The sequence below is a fragment of the Caretta caretta genome, chromosome 1 (assembly GCF_965140235.1).
Source record: "Caretta caretta isolate rCarCar2 chromosome 1, rCarCar1.hap1, whole genome shotgun sequence".
NCBI lineage: Eukaryota > Metazoa > Chordata > Testudines > Cheloniidae > Caretta > Caretta caretta.
Genome location: NC_134206.1, coordinates 185,052,883 through 185,079,432, shown reverse-complemented (window position 1 = coordinate 185,079,432; position 26,550 = coordinate 185,052,883). Strand labels below are relative to the sequence as shown.

Genomic DNA, 26,550 nt, shown 5'->3' with positions numbered 1-26,550 from the left:
TATTATATGGTATATCTAGATGGGTAAGAAAATTAACTTTGAATAGCTTAGATTTCATTAAACACATGTTTTTGAAAAATGGCTTCTAATTATTTTTGTACTCTCACATTGGTGTAGGCCATTTTTTTTATTTGCTCTTTAATTCCACAGACTAGGATAATTAAGATTCTCTTGGAGTGCAAAACTGAAAATAGTTGCATTAAGTTAACCCAATTGCTTCACATTGCCACTGACATTGCTTTGCTAAATAGTATAAGAGCAGGATATTAATAGAGCTGTATGCAACAGACAATTGTCACTTTGTGAAAAGTGATATTTACATTGGCTTGGGACTCATTTGTTTTCAGCCAGGAAATAGAGCAAAGCTGTCACATTTTCACCAGATTAATTAGAAATTTGTAATTTTTCACACAGTTCTTCTGAACTTAAAACAAATACTTTATCAGTTTGTGTTTGCTAACCGCATGACTACCCTAGGTAGAATTAGGTTTAATAATAGTAATACTTTTTGGGGAGGAAGGTAAACTAAGGTTAACAACTACGCTGCAAGCCATTCAGACATTAAGCCTTCATAAACTTTTTTTTTTTTTAAACAATCACCTCGGTTAGATTCTAAAATCTGTCCTCTGTTTTACTCAGACCCTTCTCTCCATTGACTCTAATGGAGTTTTTCCCTCAATAAGCGTAGTGTAAAAACTGAGTCAGGACTTCAGAATTTTGCTCCTGGAGTGAAATCCTGGCTACTCTGGAGGCCATAGCAAAACTCATGCTGATTTCAGTGGGACCAGGATTTTACTCCTTGTATTTAACACAACTTATTTAAAGTTTTATCATGATTTATGATAGTTAAAGCCTCATTTCAATAACCATATATATTCTGTGGAATTAATATAACAGTTAAAATGATGAGGACACGTAACTGAGTGCTTACAGCAAAGGGCTAGAATCTAGGCGCGTTCTTCCTTCTAAATCTCCCTTAGCCACTGACTCACTACATGACCTTGGGCAGGTTGTTCAACATCCTTTTGCTTCAGTTAATCCAACTGTAAAATTGGGTACAAAATCAGGACCTCATGGGAAAACCAGATGCTACTTCTGAGCGTGAGCTTTCCCAGGCAACTAAATTACAAGGGGAGGTGGGGGCAGAGAGGGCACGAGAGTGTTTGAGGGTGAAACTAATCATGAGGAAGTATTGCTGCAAAAGGTGATTGCACTTTGATTAAATCCGTCCTACCTTTATGTCTTGCCAGATATCGTCCAAGCAGAATTATAGAACATAATGTGACAAAGACAACTACAGCCACTATTCCTCCTATGAGAGCATGGTCAGGTCCAGTCTGTCCAGCCAAAGCATTTGGGTCTAGGGGAGGGGAAAAAAAACAAAACAAAAGTTGTCCTGATCAGATTAGAATTGATAGGAAAATGCACAGCAGCAAGTTATACTGATCATTTTGAAAATAGGGCATTCCCCTCTTTAATATTCAGGGTGGTCATTCCCCCTCTTCTACTACCAGTATCTTATCAACAGCATAGCATTGCATGTATTCCCAGACTGTTAAAGCCCTGAGGACATCACAGTTATGAAAAATATTACCTTATTCTTCCTTGGCAGAGGTTATTAAATGGGAAAGGTTTCTGATTTTGTCCTAGTTGTTTAACAACTGAAAAGCTGCAATAGCTATTTATAGAAGCAAAAACAAGGAATTGAGAATTGGGGATCAGATAGCATCAGCAGAATACTGTCTGCATAATACATAATTTATGTGACTGAGTCTCAGTGGGGATCCTGTATATAGTCTCCTCTTGTCATTCCTTTCCGATTGCACAAGAAATAAAGAAGGAGATAAAGTGCAGACTTTCCAAGTTCTTCTGCAGATGGCTGAGTCTGCAGGAATTTGATCATGTAGCCTTAAAGATCCTTGTTCACTCTCAAATGTTGATTTGTGAATTTACTAGTTATCTGATTAAACACTGATGCTAGTAAACTCTAATAGATTTTAACAATACATTAGCAGTTTCATTTCATTTACTGTGCACAAAACATTGGGATTATTGTCAGATTTAAGCTTTTTATACTGGTCATTTATCTATTAGTGAGCCTGGTGCATTACAGAAGGCTCCAAAGAAGCAATCATGGAAAACGACACTGTTTAGGGGGTCAGTAATTCCCCAGAGCTTTTGAAGAATGAACTGGTAACCTTCAAATGTTGATTCATCTGAAATATTCTGGGGAGGGGAGGGGGAGCGTCAATCCTGCAGTAGTATGGTAGAATTTCTCTTCTTTTTTTTTTTTTAAATGAAAAATGCCTCAGTCTCAAACTAATAGTAATTCTCCCGAGACTGAGGGTTGTGTATTAGCTTGCTCGCTCTGTAGTAATCGGTCTGCACACACTGCTTCAAGGACATTTCCTTTTTAGGCGTTGTTTTTTTTCTATAAACAGTTTGCAAATAGCTGTCTTGAAACGGAGTAAGATGGAAATAGCATTAAAATAGAAAAGAGGACAAATCAGTAAAATCTGACTGAGAAAAGCTGCTGATAATGTTTTGGAAGTGTAACACTCTTGTTTGGCTTTTTTGTGATTTTTTTATTAATTTTCATAAGGAAACAATAACAAATACAGAAAGATAAAAGACTTACAGCTTGTGTATGTAACCAAATTCTGCATATTTCACAAGTAGCCAATAACATTATGCAATTACGGAGTTACAGCTTGTTAAAGCTGCAAGACCAGATCATGCAAATCAGACAAATTATACAGACATAAAATGTTAGGGTGATGGTGAAAATAATAATAATGCCATACACAAACAAGCAAAAAAAGTGAAAAGGGGCAGGAAGATGGAGGGGAAAAAGCAAAAAAGGTGAGGTGGAATGGAAGTCTGGCATTATCTGAGCTCTCTCAGCATTCTTCATCCAAATGTATCAAGAACAAGGATCCAAATTTCTTCAAATTCATATAATTGCTCTCTGCAGCGATAAGATATTCTTCGAGTACTTGCTCATGTCGATTCCATCCTAGGTGTGCATGCCCAGTGCACAGTTGTCAGAGATTTTTGCCTTACCAGTATCTGTAGGATCAGCACTTCCTTGAGTGCCACATTCATGCATCGGTATATCAGGCACCACCAGCCCTACACCCTCTCAGTTCCTTCTTACCACCTGTGGTGGTTAGTTGCAGCTCCTTTCCTTGCTCAGCAAGGTCTAGCGGTTTAGTCTCCTCTGCCTTCGAGCCTTAGGGCCTTGTAAATAGTTTGTTTATAGTAGTTAGTGTTTAGTAGGTAGAAGTTAGTGTCCCAGGGGGGACTTCACCCCAAGTAAGGCATGCCCCAGTCTCCTGGACTGTAACAGGCCTATGCCTTTAAGCGACCCCCATAGCAGCTGCTTCAAGTGCTTGGGGGAAATCACACATGAGAGATAAGAGCTGTATTTGTAAAAACTTTTAGCCCCTCATGCAGAAAGTGCGGGATATTCGTTTACAGGCTCTCCTCATGGAGTCCGCCCTTCATCCAGCTTCCGTGCCATCCCACCAGGATTTGCCGAGTACCTCTGGCCTCGTTGCACAGTGCACCCCCCGCACCAACTCCTGGCAATGGCATGGGACCTAAACCGCTGACGGTGCCTTCACAAGCTCCCCTGGCACCAAGAGAGCAAAGGCCTCTACCCACGCCACCGACACAGCACGTGTCACAGGAATCGGCAAAGGCTCCCCATGAGGGCATGCCAGCCGCTAAAACCTCTCGAGGCAGTAGATTGCCACTGATCCCCTGAGACAAAGCAGCGCTCTTCACCTCCTTGCAGCAAATCACCGGAGTTGCAGCCCAGATTCTCTGGGGCTCGCCCTCTGTCACCAGCACTATGATCATGGTCCCTGCCATTTTGATGTGGATCGACTAGAGGGAGATGCCGGTCTCCGTATTACTGGCACCATTTGCCCTGCTGGTGGTTGGACTTTTGGTGCAGGTTCCGGTAGACTACCACATGGTAGCATTCTCTGTCACATCTCCAGTTCCTTTGGCACTGGTCCCCTCAATACCGGCACCAATATCCTCACTCCATGCACCAGTCTCCAACGGCAATGGTCAGCACACAGAATAAGGCATCAACAGTGTCACCAAAAAGAGATTCCTTCAGCAAGGAAGGGCAGTTCAGCCCCTCACCTAGACGCCACCAGCTCGAATGGGTACCCGAGGTCACATCAACATTGACAGCACTGCCTTGGCAGCACGGCCAGTGGTCAGTGCAGTGGCCTTATTGGAGTTTGTGGGGAGTGCCAGTCATGGCAATATCCCCTTCACACCGCTCATCGGCTGCCGCCTTGGAGCAACAGCTGGTGGCACCGACAGCACTGGGCTCGGTGCATGAGGTGCACTTAGAGGTCCTAGCAGAGGAGACTGCACCCACCCCTAAGCCTCCCACCCCATCCCTCCCAGGGGGAAGATGCTCCGGGGCCTCCCCCCGCTGTACAGTCATCATCTTCGTCCCCAAATGGGGTGGTTGTGGGACTTGAGGGCCAGCCCACCGGATGATTTTAAAGAACGCCAGGCCTTGCTTCAATGGGTGGCCGAGAACTTGGGCCTGGTGGTGGAGGAAATGGCTGAGCAGGTGGAAACCTTGTTTAATGTCCTGTCTGCCTGTACCCTGGCCCCTGTCGCACTACGGTGTGAATGATGGTGTCCTCAAAATTGCCAACGCCCTCTGGCAAATTCCCTCATCCATCCTTCCCACCTCTAAAAGGGCTGAAAAGAAATACTTTGTCCCAGCCAAAGGGTTTGAGTATCTTTACACCCACCCTTCCCTGGGTGGGTGGTCTCTTCGGCCAATGAAAAACATAAACAAAGGCATACCAGCTCAACTCAACTTAAAGAGGCCAAAAGATTGAATAACTTTTCCTCCCAAACAGGTCCAACTGCCAAACTACAATTCTGGGTGGCAAACCATCAGGCACTCCTAGGGAGATAGAATTTCAACTTATGGGACTCCATCCATAAGTGCAAGGAGTCCCTCCTGCAAGGTTTGGCCCAGGAATTCAGCACCCTGGTGGAGGAGGGTGGCTCACTGCTCCCTCCAAATGGCATGGGACACGGAAGACTCGGTGGCTAGGCTGATGACATCAGAGGCGGTTATGAGGGGCACTCCTGGCTTCAGACTGCTGGGCTCTCACAAAAACTGCAGACCTTGATCCAAGACCTTCCATTTGATGGGATCGGTCTTTTTTCAGAGCAGACATATGTGAGGCTGCATGGGTTAAAAGACACTCAGGCTACCCTTCGCTTATTGGTCATGCATACTCCACAGTCTGCGAGAAAGCAGTTACTGCTGCCCGTGCCTTGGCAGTCTCATCCAGGGTCTGCAAGGAGAAGGAACAGGGATGTTAGTTTCAGTCACCACTGCCCTTCCTCCTCCTGCTCACCTGTGTGGCCCAGCAAAGCACCAGGGGCCAGAAGTGCTGGTTTTGAGGGTGTGGTCGAGAGTGATGTCCCACTTACCTCCCAGGATCCACCCCTCTCTTTTCTCAACCGTCATTGTCCTTACTGTTCAGCCTGGTTGCAAGTGGAGGAGGTCCCTTGAGACATGACAGGAAAGGGATTCTACTTCTGTTATTTCCCTTCCTGAAAGTAAAAGGGGGCCTCAGACCCATTCTGGACCTGCAACGCCTCAACATGTCTCTCAAGGTCTCCCTGGCTTCCATCATCCCCTCCCTGGATCCGGGAGACTGGTATGCTTCCCTTGATTTGAAGGATGCTTATTTCCATATTCCAAGGTCACAGACATTTCCTCCGTTTCATAGTGGATGGCTGCCATTTCCAATTCATGGTGCAGCCCTTTGACTGCTCATCGGCCGCAAGGGTCTTCACAAAAGGTATGGCGCCAGTAGCCGGTTACCTGAGATGTTGAAGGGTCCAGGTCTTCACATATCTCGACGACTGGCTCATCAAGGGCAGGTCTTGGGAACAAGTACAGAGGAGATGGCATGATCTGGTGCGTTCCACCTGCTGCAATGTGTGTCTGTTGATAAACGAGCAAAAATCCATCTTAAGGCAATCCAACTAATAGAGTTCATCGGGGCAGTTCTCAACTTCATGTGAGTCAGAGCCTTCCCTCTGGTGGCTCGTTTTCAGGCCATGTTGGACCTGATCTCCCATGTGAAGAACCACACGCTCACCATGGCTCACACCTGCCTGTGATTGTTGGGCCACCTAGCCACCTGTACATTCGTGGTCAGTCATGTCCAGCTCTGGCCTCTGCAAGCCTGGCTAGCATCTGTTTACATCCTTAACAGACACGACCTACACCAGGAAGTTAGGGTGCCGGATCACATTCTGTCATCCCTGGAGTGGTGGTTGAACCCTGGGTTGGTGTTGGAGGGAGTTCTCTTCCTGGCCCCGGCCCTGTTGCTGAACTTAGTCTCAGATGCTTCAGACCTGGGCTGGGGAGCCCATCTGGGTGAGCTCAGCACACGAGGCTGCTGGCTGCAGGACGAGCTGGCCCTTCATACCAATGTTAGGGAGCTAAAACCAGTCTGCCTGGCCTGGCCTGCCAGACTTTTTTGCCCCATCTTTTTTGCAAGATGGTACAGGTCCTCACAGACAATACTGCCGCGATGTATTATGTCAACAGGCAGGGTGGAGCCAGGTTGTCAGCCCTTTGCCAAGAAGCTCTCAGCCTTTGGGACTTTTGTGTGCGGCATGCCATCCATCTGATGGCCGGGCATCTGCTCGGGACCAGGAACATGTTAGCAGATTGCTTCAGCAGGACCAGGCGATAAATATGATCTTCCAGAAGTGGGGAACTCCCTGGGTGGACTTGTTCACGCCCTGTCAGAACAGGAAATGCCATGTGTTCTGTTCACTCCAAGGGATGGACAGGGGTTCCCTGTCAGATGCTTTTCTGCTCCCATGGTCAGGGCCTTGAAGTATGCCTTCCTGCCAGTACCGTTAATCCACAGAGTCCTTGTGAAGATCAAACAGGACAAGACCAAGGTTATCTTGATAGCCCCCGAGCAGACTCGCCAACATTGGTTCCGCACGCTGCTAGACTTTTCAGTAGCCTCCCCACTGTGGCTACCTCTCTGTCTGGACCTGATGTCCCAGGACCACAGCAGTCTTCTGCACCCGAACCTGGAGGCATTTCTCTTGTCAGAGTGGCTACTGCATGTCTGAATGCGGAAGAGCGGGAGTGCTTGGCCCGGGTTTAACAGGTCTTGCTGGATAGTAGAAAGCCCTCCACCAAAGCGACTTACCTGTACAAGTGGAAAAGGTTTAAGTGCTGGGCTTTGGAATGACGTGTCTGGGCTGAGTAGGTCTCGGTGCAGGTGACCCTGGATTAGCTTCTGCACCTCAAACTTCAGGGCTTGTCCCTGTCATTGATGAGGGTCCGCCTGGCTGCTATTTTGGCTTTCCACCCTCCCTTCCAAGGCAGGTCAGTCTTCACTCACGACATGACGGCCCGGTTCTTGAAAGGTCTGGAGCATCTTTACCTTCACGTCCAGGACCTTGTCCCTCCCTGGAATTCGAATCTTGTGCTGTCGAGGCTCATGGGGCCTCCCTTCAAACCTCTGGCTTCCTGCTCCCTTCTCCTTCTCTCCTGGAAGTTTTCGTTCCTGGTTTCAGTTATGTCTGCCTGCACGGTGTCTGAGATCAGGGTGCTTACTTCAGAACCATCCTGTACGTTATTCTACAAAGATGAGGTCCAGTTGTGGCCGCACTTGGTGTTCCTGCCCAAGGTAGTTTCCCAGTTTCATATCTGCCATACTTATCGGTCTTCTTCCCGAAACAGCAGGAGTAACCTGCATTAGGCCAGGAGTAACCTGTTTATCCATGATACTCACTAAAGCATAAACCTAGTTTATCTACTGGCAGCTAAATTAGACAGGATAAAAATTGTTTTATAAGGGATTATAAAGCACCCATATGATTCTGGACATAAATCAGTATTTAACCACTAGGAGTTAGGAAGATGCTTTCTCTAGAAGCAGGCAATTCTTTCATTGCCACATGTGTAGTTTCTTGCACCTTCCTCTGAAGTTTCTGGTAATAGCCACATTCAAGACAGGGTATTTGGCAAGATGGACCACTGACCAGCATGGAAGGTCCTAGATTCCTTTGGATTACTGTGGATTAATGAGGTTCTACTGTTTCTGTATGCTGACTTTTCTGAGTTTTGAGAGTCATTTTAACCATTTGTTTTATACAAAATCTACATTGCACTTATTTGTAAAATCTTGTCTTACCTTGGTGTCTTACCTTGGTGTGGATGTTTAATTTTTAACATGATGAATGATAATTATTGGCACATCAAAGCAAGACTACATCTCAGAACCTGTGAGTACTGTTCTTAGTAAATTGTACCCAATAACCAATACATTACATTAACCATTTACACTGTATCACCAATATTATAACAAAACTTCTGATAAAAAAGTTGCCCACAAGTATGTCTTTTAGGGGGAGCATAGTTTCCCTGATCTGAGATAACAATCCATAAAATAATGCTGCAAATTGGGAAGCACTCAAGAAATTAGGAAAGAATGTTGTTTAACATTTTTAAAAGCTATATATTATACTTACAGGGTAATGCACTGTCCTTTTGCAGTTCATGACATGAGCAGATTCCCTTGAGTGAATGACAGCCTTGCATTCACTTTGGGGCTATCCATTATCTTCTATGTAATTACTACTGTAGCCAAAAGGCTTCAGGAACTGCTTCTACAGCACAGAAACACTGGGGCATATTCACATCTCCATGTATTGTGAGGATTTATATTTTTAACTCCCATTAAAATTAGTGGATGTGATGTATGTAAATCTGGATAGTGAGCTAAGGATATACTCCACAATTTGCCTGACTCCCTCCCCCATTTTTTTTTAACAGTGTTCAGGGAATCTTCAAATTTTCCATTCAAATTCTTAATGATATTGTCCTGATGAAATATATATGCCCAAGGAGATGAATATGGAATTAGAATTATCCAGTAATTTCTTGTGGATACTGCAAATAGATAATTACATTCAAAATTATGCTCACAAAAGTTCCAGAGTAGTTTGTCCCCTGTTAAAATATCTAGAGGATTTCGGTGAGCTAACACAAGACAGCTGAACTTGAGTTATATGCTGTGATATTCAAATTCAGGACTTCTGAATCAGAGCAGATCTTGTTCCTTCAAGGATCATCTTCTCATCTTTTTTCTTTACACTTTGAGGGGATTAACCAATAATCTTAACACTGAATCGCTTAAAACAATAAATTCTGGATTCCTTTGATTCCTCCTCCTTATGAGGCCTGTTCAACATAATAATTCTTGATGCTACAAAACATCTGTCCAGCTTTTGAGGATTCTCCCCTTATTGGCAGCATGCACCCCATGTCTTTTGTTCCAACCTCCACACATAAGATACCTACATGAGAGAAAAACTGGATCACTCATAAAGATGAGGGTGAGACATGATCTGTGTACAAATAAAAGGTGCACTTTATGTTCTGATGCCAATCTTATAGGAGTGCAATTTGTTAAAAATACCTTAGGTCCCTAGTATTGGTATTCACACATTGGTTTAGCAGAGAAATTGCTAAGTAGTTTTTCATGATTTGGTGTAAATTATATGTTATTCAGCTAATTTCATTTTCTCCTGGCACAACCTTATTCATGCATAGTTAATTTCTCTGAGCTAAATGAGGGAGAGGCTCAGATAACCCAAAAGATGAGCAATGGGAGAAGCAATTGCTAAAAGGGGTGCATGTTTGTGTGTGATAGTCATGTATTCCCCTTTTCACTCATGGACAAGCTTGAAAAGCTTCAGAACTTGTCTGAAGAACCTACTGTGGAGCCCATCACTGGAAAAGGCATTCCCTCTTCCCGCCGGCCCAGACTTCTCAACTACTATTGTATGCTTCCTATGAAGCTTCTGAGGGTTGGTTAGCAGGGTTTTCACATGGCCAGCAGGTCCACTCCTCATCATTTGACTTCAGAGGCAGCCTAGTGGGTCTTCTGCCTCCTTAATACAGTAAACTCTGCTGATATCTGTGGCAGCTCTTCTGTTTTGGAGTACTAACACCCAGTAATTCAATACCCTGGGCACTCCAGAAGGCAACACTATCATTGGCTTTTTAGGAGGCACATCTCAGGAGGTTGCTAAGAGGGTAGAAAAACTGAGGACTGGGAGCAGGTCTCAAGAGTTTGTGTCACAATTCTTAGCTGGCTGGAGCCATCCTCTGGCCATGTGGAGAGGTGTGTGCCTAGATCTGGCACAGTAGCTGCAGCTCAGGGCTGCAACACTTGGTCCAGTGGCAGGTCCTTTCATAGCAAGAATGTGAAAGTGAGGGAAAGAGGACTGCCCCTCTCCATAAACCAATTAGGATGCTTCTTGGTACTGGCTCTAATGGAGAAGATGAGGTGCACTCAATGGGTTGCTTCTGTACAGGATCTCTATGGGTAAACAGGCAGATGCTGAAGGAGGGAAGTGGTGCAGTTGGAGTGGGGAAGATGCTTGCGGTCAGTTGACAAGGGATAAGGTATGTATGTTGATGGGGCAATGACGGATCTGCAGGACAATCAGATATCAGACCAAGTTCTATTCTTGGGGCCAATAACTGTCCATCTCTTCACTCAACAACACAGAATGGCAGCAGTACAGACTCATGCCAGATTTCTGTTGAATAGCTCTGATTCACTTGGAGTCCATCTGGTTTAATTTTGGGTACTATCCATCTGGGACCATGAAGGCGAGAATTCATACCTCCACTACCCATAGGTGTTGAAGTGCCAAGACCACCTGAGGTTCCCAAGGAACAAAAGTCTCCCACAGCTCTTTGCCTTTTGGATTTGTGTCCATAATTTTTGGAAGCATTCATAGTGGTTTTGAAATATTTTCTTCAAAGCACACATGATGGAAATCAAAAGCCCATTATGAAGATAAATTAGCTCAGGGCAGCACATGGCCAAACTTGTTTTCAGAAAATGAAGAAGAACTAACTGTGGATGACCCTTTATCCCATGATTCAATAGTCTACAGCCAGTGGTCTCCTGGTCTCCTCCTCATAACCAGAATCAGGGAAAGTAGGAAACAAGCATGTTAGGGAATCCAGCAGGAGACCTGTGATTTTGACAACTGCACATTGATGAACAAATGCAATAACTGCAGGTGCCCATTTTTACCTTGTTGATGGGCATCCCTGACTCGGATATACACACTGGTATGCTGGCATTCGAGGTGTATGGGAAAGCAGTATAGCGGTTGCAAATGAGTCTTAGGATATTTCTGTTTCCACTCGATGGGGTTTAGTTCCAGGTCTTTCCAGTCATGCCTCAAAGGGTGGATGCTGCATTCTGTACTGTGCCATTAGACTGGAAGTTTTAAGTAGTAAGCAAATGATTCAGCCAGAACTGGAATGAAGTACTGTCTTGCATAAATGGGACCAGTTGATGCATTCACAATAGGAAGTCAGTGGCCCCAAACAGCACCAATTCTGAACCAGCTGTGATGGGTTGTCATGCCCGGGGTGCGGTCTGGGAGCCATGGGAATTGCTGTGCCCCTCTAAGACACACAGCTGGGTTGGCCATATTTTCACACTGCTTGGTTGGAGACATAGCCAGCCTTGCCAGGTCCTGTTATCACCCAACACAACAGCAGGTGACGGCACTGACTCAGACTGAGCTACCTGAGTGCAAACAGCAGACACCAGCCAATTGCCAAGCTCCCCAGGCATGCACACGCCACTGGAGTATAAACTCAAAATTATACCGTCTTGCACTGCACAGGGATCTGTACAATGTAAGCTCAGAAATAGTTCGATGTGGGAAAGCTATGCAACAAGCCTGTGTTTACCAAGCTGGGATTTTTCCCCAGACACTTCACTCAAAGACACACTGGTTTAGATAAAGCAAAAAACAAGTTTATAACTACAAAAGATAGATTTTAAATGATTATAAGTGATAGCAAACAGATCAAAGCAGCTTACATAGTAAATAAATAAAACTGCAAACTAAGCCTAACATGCTACAAAGATTGGATATGAATTAGCAATTTCTCACCCTGACGGATGATACAAGCACTCTGTCAGGTTTCTATATACAGGCTGGGACCAGCTCTTCCCCCAGTTCCCTTTGTTTCTCATGTGTTTCCAGGAGTGTCCTTGTGTGTGGAGTGAGGCCCCTAGATGATGTCACACCCCACCTTATATAGCGTTACCATATGGCAGGAACCCTTCGTTCCAAACTCAATTCCCAGCCTACTTTGTGGAAAAATACAGGTTCCCAAAATGGAGTTCAGTACCATGTGGTCTGGTTACATGCTCTAGCTGAGTCATAGCAGCCATTTCGTTCAGGCTGGCTGAAACATTTACAGGAAGGCTAAGCTTTTCCACAGCCCATTGTCTTTGTTGATGAGTCATTAGCACTGTCTAGCTTCATCATTGTTGAACCTGAAAGGCTAGCCGTGGGTGTTTTCCAAAGTAAGCACATTTGAAATACAAATCCATAGTCAATATTCATGACGTCAGATAATAAAAGATACATACATACAAATAGGATAATCATATTCAGCAAATCATACCTCCTTACATGACTCATCTTGTACAAATTGCATCATAATTATGTCATAATCATACAACTTTGAAGAATATGGGGTGCAATGTCACCAGTTAAGAGGAAAATTTGATGACAGAAACTTGGTGCAGTTACTGACCAAGGTTAGGAGGAATTTGACTGATCTGAGACACATTGCTTGTAATTAGTCTGATGGCTCCCCACCACAGATACCATAAAAAGTCAGACATGCCAGGCAATCACACAAACAAGTGTATCAAGAGAAAATTAACCTGGGATTATTGTGATGATTACTTGTGACACATTTGAGTTGTTATTTCTATACTGCCCTCATTTGTTCCAGCCAGAAGGGGTACAGATTTCTGACATGAAAGTTGACTGACTTTACTAGGTATGTGGAGGATGCCAACTAAAGATGTGTCTAGAAGCATCTACCAACAGTCCTTGCAAGACGATAGCTGATATGTATGGTTGAAAGGCATCAGAATGGGTGAGGATTTATCTCCCAATCCAAATGTGATGACTAAGGAGGGATATCAAAGCTTTCCCATCATCATTTAGCTTGCAAGGGCAATCTGCTCAGAAGGCCCCAGTCTGGAATTCAATACAGCTGCACTCTGTTATCGTCTGACTTTGAACTTAAAATGTACAAAGATGGACAAAAAAGTAGTAGTATAGCCTATGTCTACTCTATTGTAACAGTTCATCATTAAATACAGATGAGTCAGGTAGAAAAGAGCTTACTTTTAAACTAAAAAAAACCCACCCTAAATAATCTAAAGCCTTTTTTTTTTCTGATTACTGCAGCAGCATATCATACTGTTTTTCCTGATAAAAAGAATCCCTACTGTAGCAGAATAAAGGACAAATGTTAAGGATACAATGTGACTCTTTCAAGGAGTCACATCTGTGACTCCCTTTGCAAGTTCTTTGTGTTGCATTGGTAAATAACATGATGGAAGAAAAAAATTATTTTCTTCTGATGTGTAACCATATGTATATGTTTTTTGCCAGAGGTAAATAAAAATATCCAAATATATCTTTCTGAAGTTTTATTACTTTCATTTAATTTTTTGTTCTGTGACTCTATGAGGAGGGCCTGCTCTCCTAAAAGCCATCTCTTTGTGAAGGGGATCGCAGAACTTAGAGTCTAATACCAATTCCAAAGATCCTTACATGCTGACTCCTGATTCTATGCCCACTGACTCTTTTTATTCAAATGACACAAAGATTCCTAAAAATAGATCAATACAGATATTTTTGATCTGGTTCTCTAAAATATCCAGTTTCCTGGAGGGAACAGAGTTTTCACTAATTAGGGCACATGACATAGCTTTCCTATTAATAATATTGGATTTGAACCCTTCAACAGAGCCACTTACTATTTGAGACTTTGGTTGGAAGAAAAATGACTGAAATCTGCAGAATTAAGTTATTAATTTTTGCCTCCATCCTGTTTTCAGTAGAGGTTATTGCAGTCAATTTAGATTGTAAAGATATATTCGTAGCTTGTCCAGATATATCTGCTGGCTGTACAAGGGTGGGGAAAAGGTGCATAGCTGACTGAAGAACTCCACTATTAACAGCTGGTTCTTCCAATGAGATACCACAGTCTGCAAAAAAAATAGGCAAATGACCCCTTATCGCTGCTTCTAGAATTTTAATAGACTTTAATTTTTCTTCTCTTTCTGGAGAGCCAAGATACTTAATATCTCCCGTGGCCAGGGGGAAAAAAAGTGCAACCGAATAACCAAGTTCAAATTTGGTTACTAGCCTATTAGCAAAAACAAACAAAAAACCCACAACAGAAAGACCACAGAAGTCATGCACTGGATTTTGTTATGTAAGAAAAAGTAAGGCTGATGAATTAAAATTTCTTTTAGGAATTGGGATTTTTTCCTTGGTGCTTGTTCCCTTCCATCCCCAGAGATGAGTTTAGTGAGAGGAATCCTGCTCTTCGTTTTCCCTTCCCAACAGGAAAGGACAGGAAGGACAGAAGCAGTAGCTGGAGTTGGCATAGTCAACCTAATAACAACTGACTCTTCCTTCCATCCATTTGTGTGCGTGTAACTCTTTTCACCATCCATGGCAATTAAATGCCTACGCACCTGATGAACTGAGCTCTAAGAACAGTGCCATGCAAGAAGCAACAAATTAAAAACTGATTTATGTATCATGAACAGCAATAAGGTTGCTGTGAAAGTAAAACTGTAAAGAGGTCATTTAAAACAGTTCAGAAAGTTGCACTGGTAACCTTGAGCAAATCCCAGTATTTTAGTAAGTGTACTGGAAAAGCTGTGTATATGCTTCAATAAAACTTCTTTTTATAGTGTCTTTCACGCACACTGCATCCCAGAATGCTTCCCAGAGTTAATTAGTACAACTGCAGGGCTAAAATAATAAATACTAGCTGAGATAGAAAAAGTTCAAGAAGTGTAGGCAAGGAGACAGCTGTGTTCAGTTAAGCGATGATGTGGGAGAGTTTCATGAAGTGGAGGGATACAGACAGGCTGTTACCAGTGGTGGGAGCTGCAGCGTAAAATGCTTAAACCTAAACAGTGCAGAGACAAGGCCAGGGGAGCAAGAAGACAGTAGAAAAGCAAGTTCCATGAGGTATGATGCCACTACTGTTACATCATAGGTCTCATATAGTGCTTTTCATCAGTGAATCTCAAAATGCTTTACAAAGTAGGTCAGTAACATTTTACAGATGGGGAAACTGGGAGGAGAAGTTACTTGCCCCAGAAGGCTATTGGCAATAGGTTGAACGTGTTCATGAAGCGTTTTAAAAAACTACTGTGCAAATTAATTGTGTGAGTTCCATATAATTTTTCACTAATAAAATTAAAATAACTATAAATCAAAAATAGTGTTAAAACACCCTTGATGAAGTCAGCCACTTAGCACCAGTCTATGAGGATACCCCTAACTTCATGCTTAATATCAGTTTTCTCTGTTATTTGCTTCAATGGACCTACTCATGGAGTAAGGTACTACTCAGAATGAGTAAGGGCAAAAAAGTATGACCACTAACCTTTTGGCAGCTAATGGTGTTTTTCATTTTCATTCCAATCTGTGTGCATCTAAGAGATTGACAAAACACTGTTGGTGGTGCTGGTGACCAATCCAGTGGAGGTCAACCATTACCTCACTAACTGAGATGAGTGTGATTAAAAGTAGAATTAGTGGAGGTCATTTTGGTGTAATGCAAAAAAGGAACAGGAAAAAAAGAGTGATATTATTGTTAGGAGGATAAGTATCCCAATTAACATTTTGAGTTCTTTTTATAGCCATTTTTATTAGGGCATAAAATCCTGTGTAAATTTGTTGGGACACAGCAAAATCCATTAATAGAGTTTCTGTCCAAGCAATAAAACTACCTTGAATTCATTTAATATTGTGTTTGTGGTTTAATTTAATACAACCCATTCTTTATGTCATATCTGTGCTAATGAAAACAATAATATTTTCCTCACTTAATAATGATGTGCTTGATGGAATTCTCCTCTGGGAACTTTAAGGTTTTGGTTTTTTCAGTTGCCTTAAAGTTAAATACCATCCAGTTATTAGAAGAGGGCTTTGTTTGCTTTTAATACCGTTGATTGGTCATGAGTTGCTAGGAATGAGATTGATCTTTGGTTTTCTAAAAGCTTTCTGTGTATTCATAAAATAATAAAAGCTGTATATAGTCCGGGCTTTCTTTCTTTCTTTATTAACCTGTCAGAGTGCATTCACGTCCAGCAGTACTGATGATCTCTGTGTCAACCCTCATAGCTGTAATATATCCAAATTCTACCAAGAGGGCCACATCTACACAAGTTTGCACTGACATTCATTTCCTACCTTCTCTGGAGACAGCAATAAGGGCTCCAATCAAAGGTCCAGTGTAATTACTATGTATATTTCAGATTAAATAAATGTGATAAAAGCTTCCATCTGGCTGTTGATCAAACGTGCAAAGGGAAGCTGATTTCCAGTGACATATTACAATGTCTCTTGTAACAGTCCCAAATGCCATCCTGTAAATTACTTACATTTGGGATTACTTGACTAAGGCAGAGAGAAATAATACTCACTTTTTAAGTACTGCCCATTGGGAGGATCTGAATGTGGTCTAATCTTAAAGTTGTTAAACAAGGCATTAAGAAATAATGGAGTCATGTTTATTTTACTAAATGACAATTGTGCTCAAACTATTTGAAGAAGACAGACTCAATCTCATAGCAATCTGAGCTGTATTCCTGGTGACAAAGATATACCAAGTCGACAGGGAAGGGGAATTAAGACACAACAACATTAAGGCATATTGTACTGTAAGAAAACTTTTAAAAGTTAGTGAGAGAATGTCTGTTCAAATACTTAAATATTTTCAATAATAATCTATCCTCATACACAATTGTGGCCCAGTCCTCTGGAAGTGCAGTGCCAGAGCATTTCTCACAATCAGGGCCTATCCTTTCTTTTAAAAAAAATGTTCGGAGGGAAAACTGCTGACATTTCTGATTATCCTTCATATAGTATACACCTAATTCTTGCAATAGTGGGCTGGACCAAAAGGGGATCTCTGCCTCATTATTTCAGTGATCTTCTTTTAACCAACTCATTTTCAAGAGAAAGAAAGATGAATGGGATGTTCAAAGAGTGGCTATATGGAACTAAAAGGGCTTCTCTTTCCTGTGATTTATAACTGATATGGGGTTATCCTAGAATAGCTCTGAGATGAACACGGAGCTTAAAATAGTCATATCTGTCTTAAAGAAGCAATATTCTCCCCCTCTATCTGTACTGTGACTTTCTCGTGCATAGAAGGTGATCTCTATTGCATATTCAGCACTTATTCCACACACAGAGAAAATGAAGGATATATTATTCAGATCTGCAGTGCAGGTCAGGGAGTTTCAGAAGTTTGCCCCTTAGACTTCTTGTTGTCAAGCCTGATAGAATTTTTTGTACCCTACTGCCCTTAAAGGGGCTGCACATTCGTGATGGAGTTATTAAAACAAGTTTCTCTCTAACCATTGGTCCAGGACAAACGGATAGGGAGAGTTTACAGGTCTAGTAAGCATGTGTAGTGGTGTTTCTGACAATATTCTGCTTTTGTCTCTTTTTTGCTCACTGCACCTTCATTTCCACTCCCACTCATTGTTTGTATTGTGCCTTCTCTTCTATAGTTCCCATACCTAGAATCCTCTCTCTTTAACCTAAAACACCATGTATCCATCCTCTCCTCGTTAGTGCTTCCTTAAAACACAATTCTTTCAAAAAGGCCTGTAAAATCATTTACTCCTGTCTACAGGGAAGAATTAACAAAATAGACCAAAAACAGAGAAAAAAAAGCTAAACCCAAACAAAAATGGAATTAACAAGTTTCTTTTTTATCTCAATGTTCAATAACTTGCCTTCTATTTTATCCCCCCCTACCCTTTCTTCATCTATTTGTTGTCTGTTTATATTGCACTCTTTTAAGGGCAGCATATTTGTCTGTAAAGTACCTTGTACATTTTAATTGCTATAAAAATTAAAAATAAGATACTAGCTGTGGAAAACCAGACTGTTCTACATGACATTATGTTTGATTTGTGACATTTCAGTGTCAACAAAATTTTGGCTACAGACATCTCACAAAAATATCTATGACACTCTAATCAACAATTTGTATAACCTCAGGTAGAGGTTAATGTTTAAAGGTTTATGCCATTTAAAAGTAGAAAGCAGATATTTCAAGCTTGCAAATAATATAACCCCCAATTCAGCAAAGCACTTTAGCATATAGTTTAAGTGACTTAAACAGATGTTTTTGTTGAATCAGAGCCATAGTATGGGATTCTAGTTTCAGCTGTTTACAAGATATTACTTTCCAAAACCTATGTTGGAATTGAAATGATGGAAAAATAAGATAGTAATCAGAATGACATGATAAGAGATTTTGTAACATGTCAGGGCAAGAAATGAATGCAGTATACCATTGAAAAGGTGGGAACCCTGTTTTTCTCAGCATTTGTTTATAGTACAGGCAGGTCATAAAATGTCACACTCATATTGCGATGTTTGTCTATCATTCCTTTTGTTTGTTTACATCAAGACCTAGGCCTTGAACCTGTGCAATTTTCAATCCAATGCTCCAATAAAAATGAGGTCACTGTGATTGGATGATCGTATCACAGAGAGGAAGTATGATCCAGAGTCTAGGGTACTAGTCTGGGCCCTGGAAGACCAAGGTTCAACTTCCTGCTCTGCCACAAATTTCTTGCATGAGCTTGATCAAGTCGCTAGGGTTTGTCTAATTTCCAGCTTGAGCAGACAAACCCACACTAGCTCTTGATAGAGCTTGATGTGTACTAAAAGTAGAAGGGACACCACAGTGGCACAACAGGCTACATGGCCCTAGTACAATCTGGTCCAAGATCCTAGGTATGCATTCACCCAGTTAACCTATCTGGCTGCTCACACCACCATGGCTACACTTCTATTTCAGCACACTAGCTCTATCAGAATTTACACCTAGATTTTACACCTTCCAGTTCCAGAGTAGACATACCCATAGTCTTTCTGTATCTCAGTGCCCCATCTGTAAAACGGGGATATCAGTATAAATTCATTAAAGATTGTCAGAACTATGGAGAGAGGTGGTTATACAAATACCTAAGATGTCTAGATAGATTGATCACAGGAAAAGTCACTATATTTCAGAGAGGAACTATTTAAAGAACTTAAATGTTTCATTTAAAAAGTCATTAAACAAGCAGATATCTATTTTACACAATTCTGAGGTTCAATAAAAATAAATAAGTAAAAACGGCTTTATTTAATTGGAAAAAAGTTGAAAAGTAGGTTTATTTTGTTACTAGAACTGCTGATAAGATGAGATCAGGAAATCAATACAAGGAGGGCATTAATCTTTTAAAGAATGATTGAGTATATTCTGCTTGCTTCATTTTTTTCTCCCCTTATTCCAAAAATAGCCCTCTTTCTCAAGTGTACAGAGCTACTGATTTATGTTTTACAGTTATAACATAAAAAATGGTAATTAAGACTTCTTGAAATTTAGTTACACCAATTTCCTAAAATCTCACAGGAACATTGAAATGGTTCCTTCTTTAACCACTAAATGAATGAAAAGCAGCAATACAATTTAGAAATGTAAAATTCAACAGACCAGGTAATCCAGAATCCAGTTGCTGAGGATTCAATGAATAGTCCTACAAGCAAATTCCATTTTTATATTCCACACAATCAAGCAAGAAAAATAGTCACAACTAATATAAAGAAACCACAAAGGGCCACATTTTCAAAATTGCACATGTACATAATTACCTAGGCAGTTGTGGTAATTTTGTACACAAATTTCCGTAACTGTGTATGCAGACAGTCTGTTGGACATCTAACAGGTCATTTGCATGTGCAGTACTGTAGTTGCACATATGGGGTAAATTTTCAACTGGCACAAATTTGTATATTACTAATGAAGTCACCAATTTACACCAACTAAAATCTGAACCATAAGTCTGAAAATATGGACCATAGTGTGTAAGATAATGAACTTATGTAAAAGAAATTGTACATGAAAAATAAGAAAACACCAAATTCAACTCTGGTATAACTTCAGTGGAGTTACACTGGAGATGATTTGGTGCTCTTTCACCCAGAATCATGAACTGAAGTTGCCAAAGTCTCAAATGTGGGACACAATGTGTAAGAAAAACCAAAAGTGAGGTGACTAAAAAAATTATGCATGCAGGGAAGCTACATGCTGTGAGATTAATTCCTTTCATGTAAATCACTGCTTCTGCAACCTCAGTTCTGGGATTTTTTTTATTTCTAATATCAATAATTTTCAACATATAAAGCATGAAACTTAGTTAATTTGGGGTGTAAAATGACTGATATGCCTCAAAAATGAGACATAGTTGAGAAGAGCTGAGTTAAGATCTGGGCTGAATTTAGTCCATTCACTTCTGTTACCTGGAGACACTATTTCAGGGCTTGTATACCTGGTCCGATTTTTAGTGGGGCTCAGAAATAAAAATCCAGTTTTTGGTACTTCTGTTTCCCCTCTCAATAAATAATCAGTCAATCTCATTGCACACACTCCAGATCCTTATTATTGTGGCACACACGTTGCTGAGTTTTATGGAATAAACAAAATGAAAAATCACTGATGAGGTTAATATTTTCAACACAAATTCCTGAATATGTGGTATTTGGTCTTTTGAATTTAGTATTTGAAGGTTTACTTGCCGATATAACCTAAGTGGTAACTAAACTGAGATGCAAATGTATGAACTGTCCAGCTGCAAGGGCTACATTCTGCTGTGTGAGAAAGCTGTGGGTAGGATTTCTCCCTTGTTTATGGATTTCTGTGAATAAGTAGGATGGTGGAAACCATCTGACTATCCCTTCCCCGCCCAGGTGGATTTGTGTGTTGAAAATATGATTGCGGTGGGGTTTCAAAATCTTCACAGCTCAAAACTGGGTTGATATTAAATCAACTGTCTGTCTCATGTCTGGAACAAGACTCAGAGTTGAATCGAGAAGAGATCACCAGATGATCTAGGCCACTAAACACCACCTAGCTGCACCTTAACCAAGCCCAACAACCACAATTATTACAGTAAGCAGGAGACTGAACTATTGTGTGCTATAGGCACACGTTATTCAAAGTGCCCTGTATTGTCTGGTTTTTTACAATCATATCATTACTGTAGGATTCAGGCTGCCAAGAAAACAAAAATCCTCAGTTAGTCTCCAACTTGAATTAATACCAAACACTAACCTAAGCACTGAAAGCACTAGAAATGATATGGCAGTCAATGATTGGACCTTGGTAGCAAGATAAGAGAATAAATTACCTAATGGGCCTTCTCCCTTAATTTCTTTGCCTTTTAAAAAAAAATTGTTAAAAATTAGAGTCAAAATAGTGGAAAGAGTAGATTCTTTCATGCCATGTTTTGACAGGTATTATTTTAGATACACACATACAAGTAGACCAAAGATTTTCAAATCACTCCAACAGACTTTCCATCAAGTCATAGGTACAGTTTTCAATAGGTTAGGTTCCCAAAGAAAGAAGGAGGGTTACAGCATTTTGTGGCATGTACCGTATGTTCATCTTTTAAGATTTCAGTTTGATAGCTGTCTTGGCCAATCTGGAAAATTCCTATTTCCTGAAATGTAGTTGAGTTTACTCCACAGCGTAGGTCAACTAATTTCAAATCCGTTTCTGTACTCAGAGAAAATTGTATACAGGTAAAATTTCTGACCAGAGCTAGGGGGTAAGAATCACCAACTGAATAAATTGTTTTTTTCTGCTTGTCATACTTGGTAGTCAATCCACAAAACAGATAAAAAAAAAACACTGTAGTTTATCTTCATGTAATAATAACTAAACCTGAATCTTCGAAGTATAATGCAGGTTCCAAACACCGCAGAGATTCTGATAGGGAGGAGATATTGCAGGAAAACCATCATCTAACAATCTGACAAGTAAATACTGTGTGTCAGGTCACTGCCAAGGATCACGGGAGGCAGAGGTGGGGAGAAGAGTTGGAAGGGGCAGAATTTGCTAGCATCCTTACCTGGAATTTCCTCCCCATTCTGTAGAAGCAGGGACAGTTTCAACTTCCCCAACCTTCATTGGTCCCTATAGATGTTGAAAACTCTCAGTGGATCTCCTTGGACACAATGCCATCAGACCAATGCCTCCACACAGTCTCCAGGGTCTTCTGCTCCCCCAGTTCCCTGGCAAAGCTGGTCCATGGCAGCTTTGTCGCGAGAGATGCCCTCTCCCTACAGCTGCCTCAAAACTTTTCTTTGAAAGTACACACAAGTACTATCTGAAATTTTAACTGTCTGGTGGATTCCTTGGAGGTCAGATAATACTGTTATCACTAATCCTAGCACTCTCCCTGGCTCCATGAGATCCCGTGGATGATTCTATTTAAATGTTGTAAGGCACTTGGCTACGCCGGTGATGAGTGTGGTATAACTGAGTGTGGTATATACGCCGGTGATGAGTGTGGTAGATGGCCATAGCCATCCCTGACACGTGGCTCCTGTGGCCTATGGAGTGTTATCCCTGGGGTCTATAGTGGCTTCACATCTCTTTTATGTATGGGAAGAAGGTACTTTCTGCATGCTGACCAAGGTGTCATCTGGCCTTATATGGGACTGAAATGCTTATTTTATAGCCAGCATTTTATTTTGTTAGTCTAATCACAACACTCTTAGCAAGACACACTGAACTATTTTCAGTTTGGTAGATTTGAATAGAATGCTTTGTTGATATTTCCAACTTTAGAAATATGTAGGATTTAAGAGTATAACACATCACATATAAATGATACAGCATTGCTAAAATGTAATGTAATTAGGCTCTGTCTAGCGTTTGTAGGTGTATAATTTTGATACTGCAATTGATCAGAAAATAATTTTTAGGCACATTTGAATGTATTTGATAGGGAACATTTGTCACATGTTTACAATTATTCAGTTTAAACAATTCCATTTTATGCTTTTATTGCAGGAATTTATAGTTCATTAACTAATTTTTTAAATAGTTAACATTTTTATGGGAACATGAAAGGGAGTAGTGCATCAGAAATTCATTAAGAAGTATTTTTAAGCCACTACCTTGCACGATTTATTTCCCAATTGTTAAGAAAAAATCTGCAATATATTGTTACAAAGCACAGTTTAAACATATATTACATTGCCTAATAGATGTTTAAAGTCTGTCCCAGCCATAATACAGCTGTCCTCTGAAACAACATGTGCTTTTCAAACCTTATTTACCTGCCTGGGAATAGTCTGATAAATACTGCAAGCCTTATTCAGCAGAAAAGGTCTTGTCCTTTCATTTTATAGAAACAGAGAAAAAATGGCTAATCTGCCCACACCCATTTTGAACTATGCTGAAGAAAACTCAACCAAGCAACGGAAACATTTTGGCCAGCTTCATTATGTCCGTGAAGAGCTGCATCTGTAAAGACCAGGATAACTGCTCTCTTGAGCATGTGACTTATTAATGACATGTTTGATCCCATCTGGGAGAACTATTCAAAATTTGTGCAAGTTTGTTATGTTTCAGTATGTGGGGCTGTGCTCCTCTTCTCCCTCTGACCATGTGCCTATTTCAGATATTTAAAACAGCTTTAAAAAAAAAGATACTATTAAGAGTCTCTGTATTTTGGGAAGACAGAGATTCTTTCCCCATGGGTATTGATACCATCTGCGACTTTCACTTAGTCAGTGGAGTCCACCTGACCTGACTGAAGATGCATGCAGCTCTTCCAAATATAGGCCCAAATTGGAAAGCACTTAAGCAAGTTGTCAAGGTTCCTCCCCCACTCTGAACTCTAGGGTACAGATGTGGGGACCTGCATGAAAAACCTCCTAAGCTTATCTTTACCAGCTTAGGTCAAAACTTCCCCAAGGTACAAAATATTCCAACCGTTGTCCTTGGACTGGCCGCTACCACCACCAAACTAATACTGGTTACTGGGGAAGAGCTGTTTGGACGCGTCCTTCCTCCCAAAATACTTCCCAAAACCTTGCACCCCACTTCCTGGACAAGGTTTGGTAAAAAGCCTCACCAATTTGCCTAGGTGACTACAGACCCAGACCCTTGGATCTTAAGAACAATGAACAATCCTCCCAACACTTGCACCCCCCCTTTCCTGGGAAATGTTGGATAAAAAGCCTCACCAATTTGCATAGGTGACCACAGACCCAAACCCTTGGATCTGAGAACAATGAAAAAGCATTCAGTTTCTTACAAGAAGACTTTTAATAAAAATAGAAGTAAATAGAAATAAAGAAATCCCCCCTGTAAAATCAGGATGGTAGATATCTTACAGGGTAATTAGATTCAAAACATAGAGAACCCCTCTAGGCAAAACCTTAAGTTACAAAAAAGATACACAGACAGAAATAGTTATTCTATTCAGCACAATCCTTTTCTCAGCCATTTAAAGAAATCATAATCTAACACATACCTAGCTAGATTACTTACTAAAAGTTCTAAGACTCCATTCCTGGTCTATCCCCGGCAGAAACCAGCATATAGACAGACACACAGACCCTTTGTTTCTCTCCCTCCTCCCAGCTTTTGAAAGTATCTTGTCTCCTCATTGGTCATTTTGGTCAGGTGCCAGCGAGGTTACCTTTAGCTTCTTAACCCTTTACAGGTGAGAGGAGCTTTCCCCTGGCCAGGAAGGATTTCAAAGGGGTTTACCCTTCCCTTTATATTTATGACACAAGTGCTTAACTTTAACCAAATATATATGTTCCTTCTTAACTTTAGTGTGCTCAAAGTTAGCATGTACATACTAAGGAGGCTTTCCTGATTCAAGGCCATAAACCTTTAATGGAATTAAAGTTGGAGTGGGGGAGGTTTAGATTAGATATTAGGAAAAACTTTTTCACTAAGAGGGTGGTGAAACACTGGAATGCGTTACCTTGGGAGGTGGTAGAATCTTCTTCCTTAGAGGTTTTTAAGGTCAGGCTTGACAAAGCCCTGGCTGGGATGATTTAACTGGGAATTGGTCCTGCTTCGAGCAGGGGGTTGGACTAGATGACCTTCTGGGGTCCCTTCCAACCCTGATATTCTATGATTCTATGAATTCATCCATGCTAGTGCAGTGTGGAGCTGAATGCTAGAAACAGTGTTCTCTAGCCCAGCCACGAAGATCAACCTTCATTCCTAACACCTATGGAACTGCAATGCCCAAGTATAGGAATCCTTAGGCAGAATGATTTCCATTTGTAACTTGTTTTACATAATGCATTTGAATGGACTAATGACCTTTTAGCAATCAGACAAGTTTTATAATGAGCTGTTATTAAAGTCCCCATTTAAACTGCCTGTGGGTAAAATATGTAAAACAAAACATTAAGAAACAAACCCTATTCTACACTCACCCCCCGCCCCTCCTTTTTGACATGTATTCTTAGCAATCATTTTGGGCCACATTTTAACATCCTTATCCACACAGACTAATACCATACTCCTCAAATAGTTCAGTGGGATTATTTGAGGAGTAAATTACTACTCAGTGTGAATAAGGATACCAGAATCTGGCCCTTTAAAGTTTCAGCAACATACAAAGGAGCCATGGCATATACAGAGAGCTGTTTTTCTTAGTGCTGTTTAAAGAAGAAATATTGAATTGCATATTATGCACAGTATTGCATAAAATCATTTGAGATGTCTAGCATGCTCTTTCTAAAGGCTTTGTGAAAATATAAAAAATGGCAGCTGTAGTTACTTTTCGTAGCCAATAACAACACTGAAATAACAAATTCCTTTATGAGTAACAGGAGCAGCATCAGCATGAAATAAGCAGCTGTGCATCAAAAACAAAATATCCTTCCAAAGAGCTTCAAGGAAGACGTGAGACATAAAAGGGTTGATAATTACTGCAGCGCTAATATAATGAGCTCTGAGTGTATTTGATGATTTAGTTGGGGATTGGTCCTGCTTTGAGCAGGGGGTTGGACTAGATGACCCCCTGAGGTCCCTTCCAACCCTGATATTCTGTGATTCTGTGACGATCAGTAGAACTGTTCTTTTAAATCAAAAAATCAAACTCCATTTTCAACATGTTTAGGGATAGTTATTTTAGTGCTAATATTTTAATAGCAGTTTTTATACCTAAACTGCACAGGAACCCATTATCCCCAGGACACACCTGAAAACACGAGGTTATGCCTCATGAAACATTTTAAATAAACTTGAAAATCAATTATAATGAAATAGATGTGCTGGTGGTTGCAGTACTAGTAAAAGCAAAGCCATATTCCTCATTAGAGCATCCTCATCTCATTAACAATTTTGATACATAGACAATATAAATAAAATGATCTAAAAACATTTTTAAAGAATTGCACAGATTAGCGAGAGAGGAAAGAGGGGAAAAAGCAATAAAAGCAAGCCTCATTCTTTCTGTTTTTCTTTTTGTACATTTTTGTGCATAAACATTAAACTATGGAATCACTTGCATGCTCTCT

The 26,550-nt window shown here is 41.0% G+C and overlaps 1 protein-coding gene across 3 annotated transcripts in view; it reads right to left on the bottom strand.

The window, feature by feature from the left end:
* CADM2 (cell adhesion molecule 2) overlaps window positions 1-26,550 on the bottom strand; it is a 1,057,057-nt gene that overhangs the window by 7,931 nt on the left and 1,022,576 nt on the right. For all 3 annotated transcript variants that reach the window (XM_048868916.2, XM_048868926.2, XM_048868936.2), the window contains one exon: window positions 1,235-1,360. In XM_048868916.2, coding sequence (XP_048724873.1) covers window positions 1,235-1,360 — 126 coding nt within the window. The remainder of the gene's footprint in view (window positions 1-1,234; window positions 1,361-26,550) is intronic.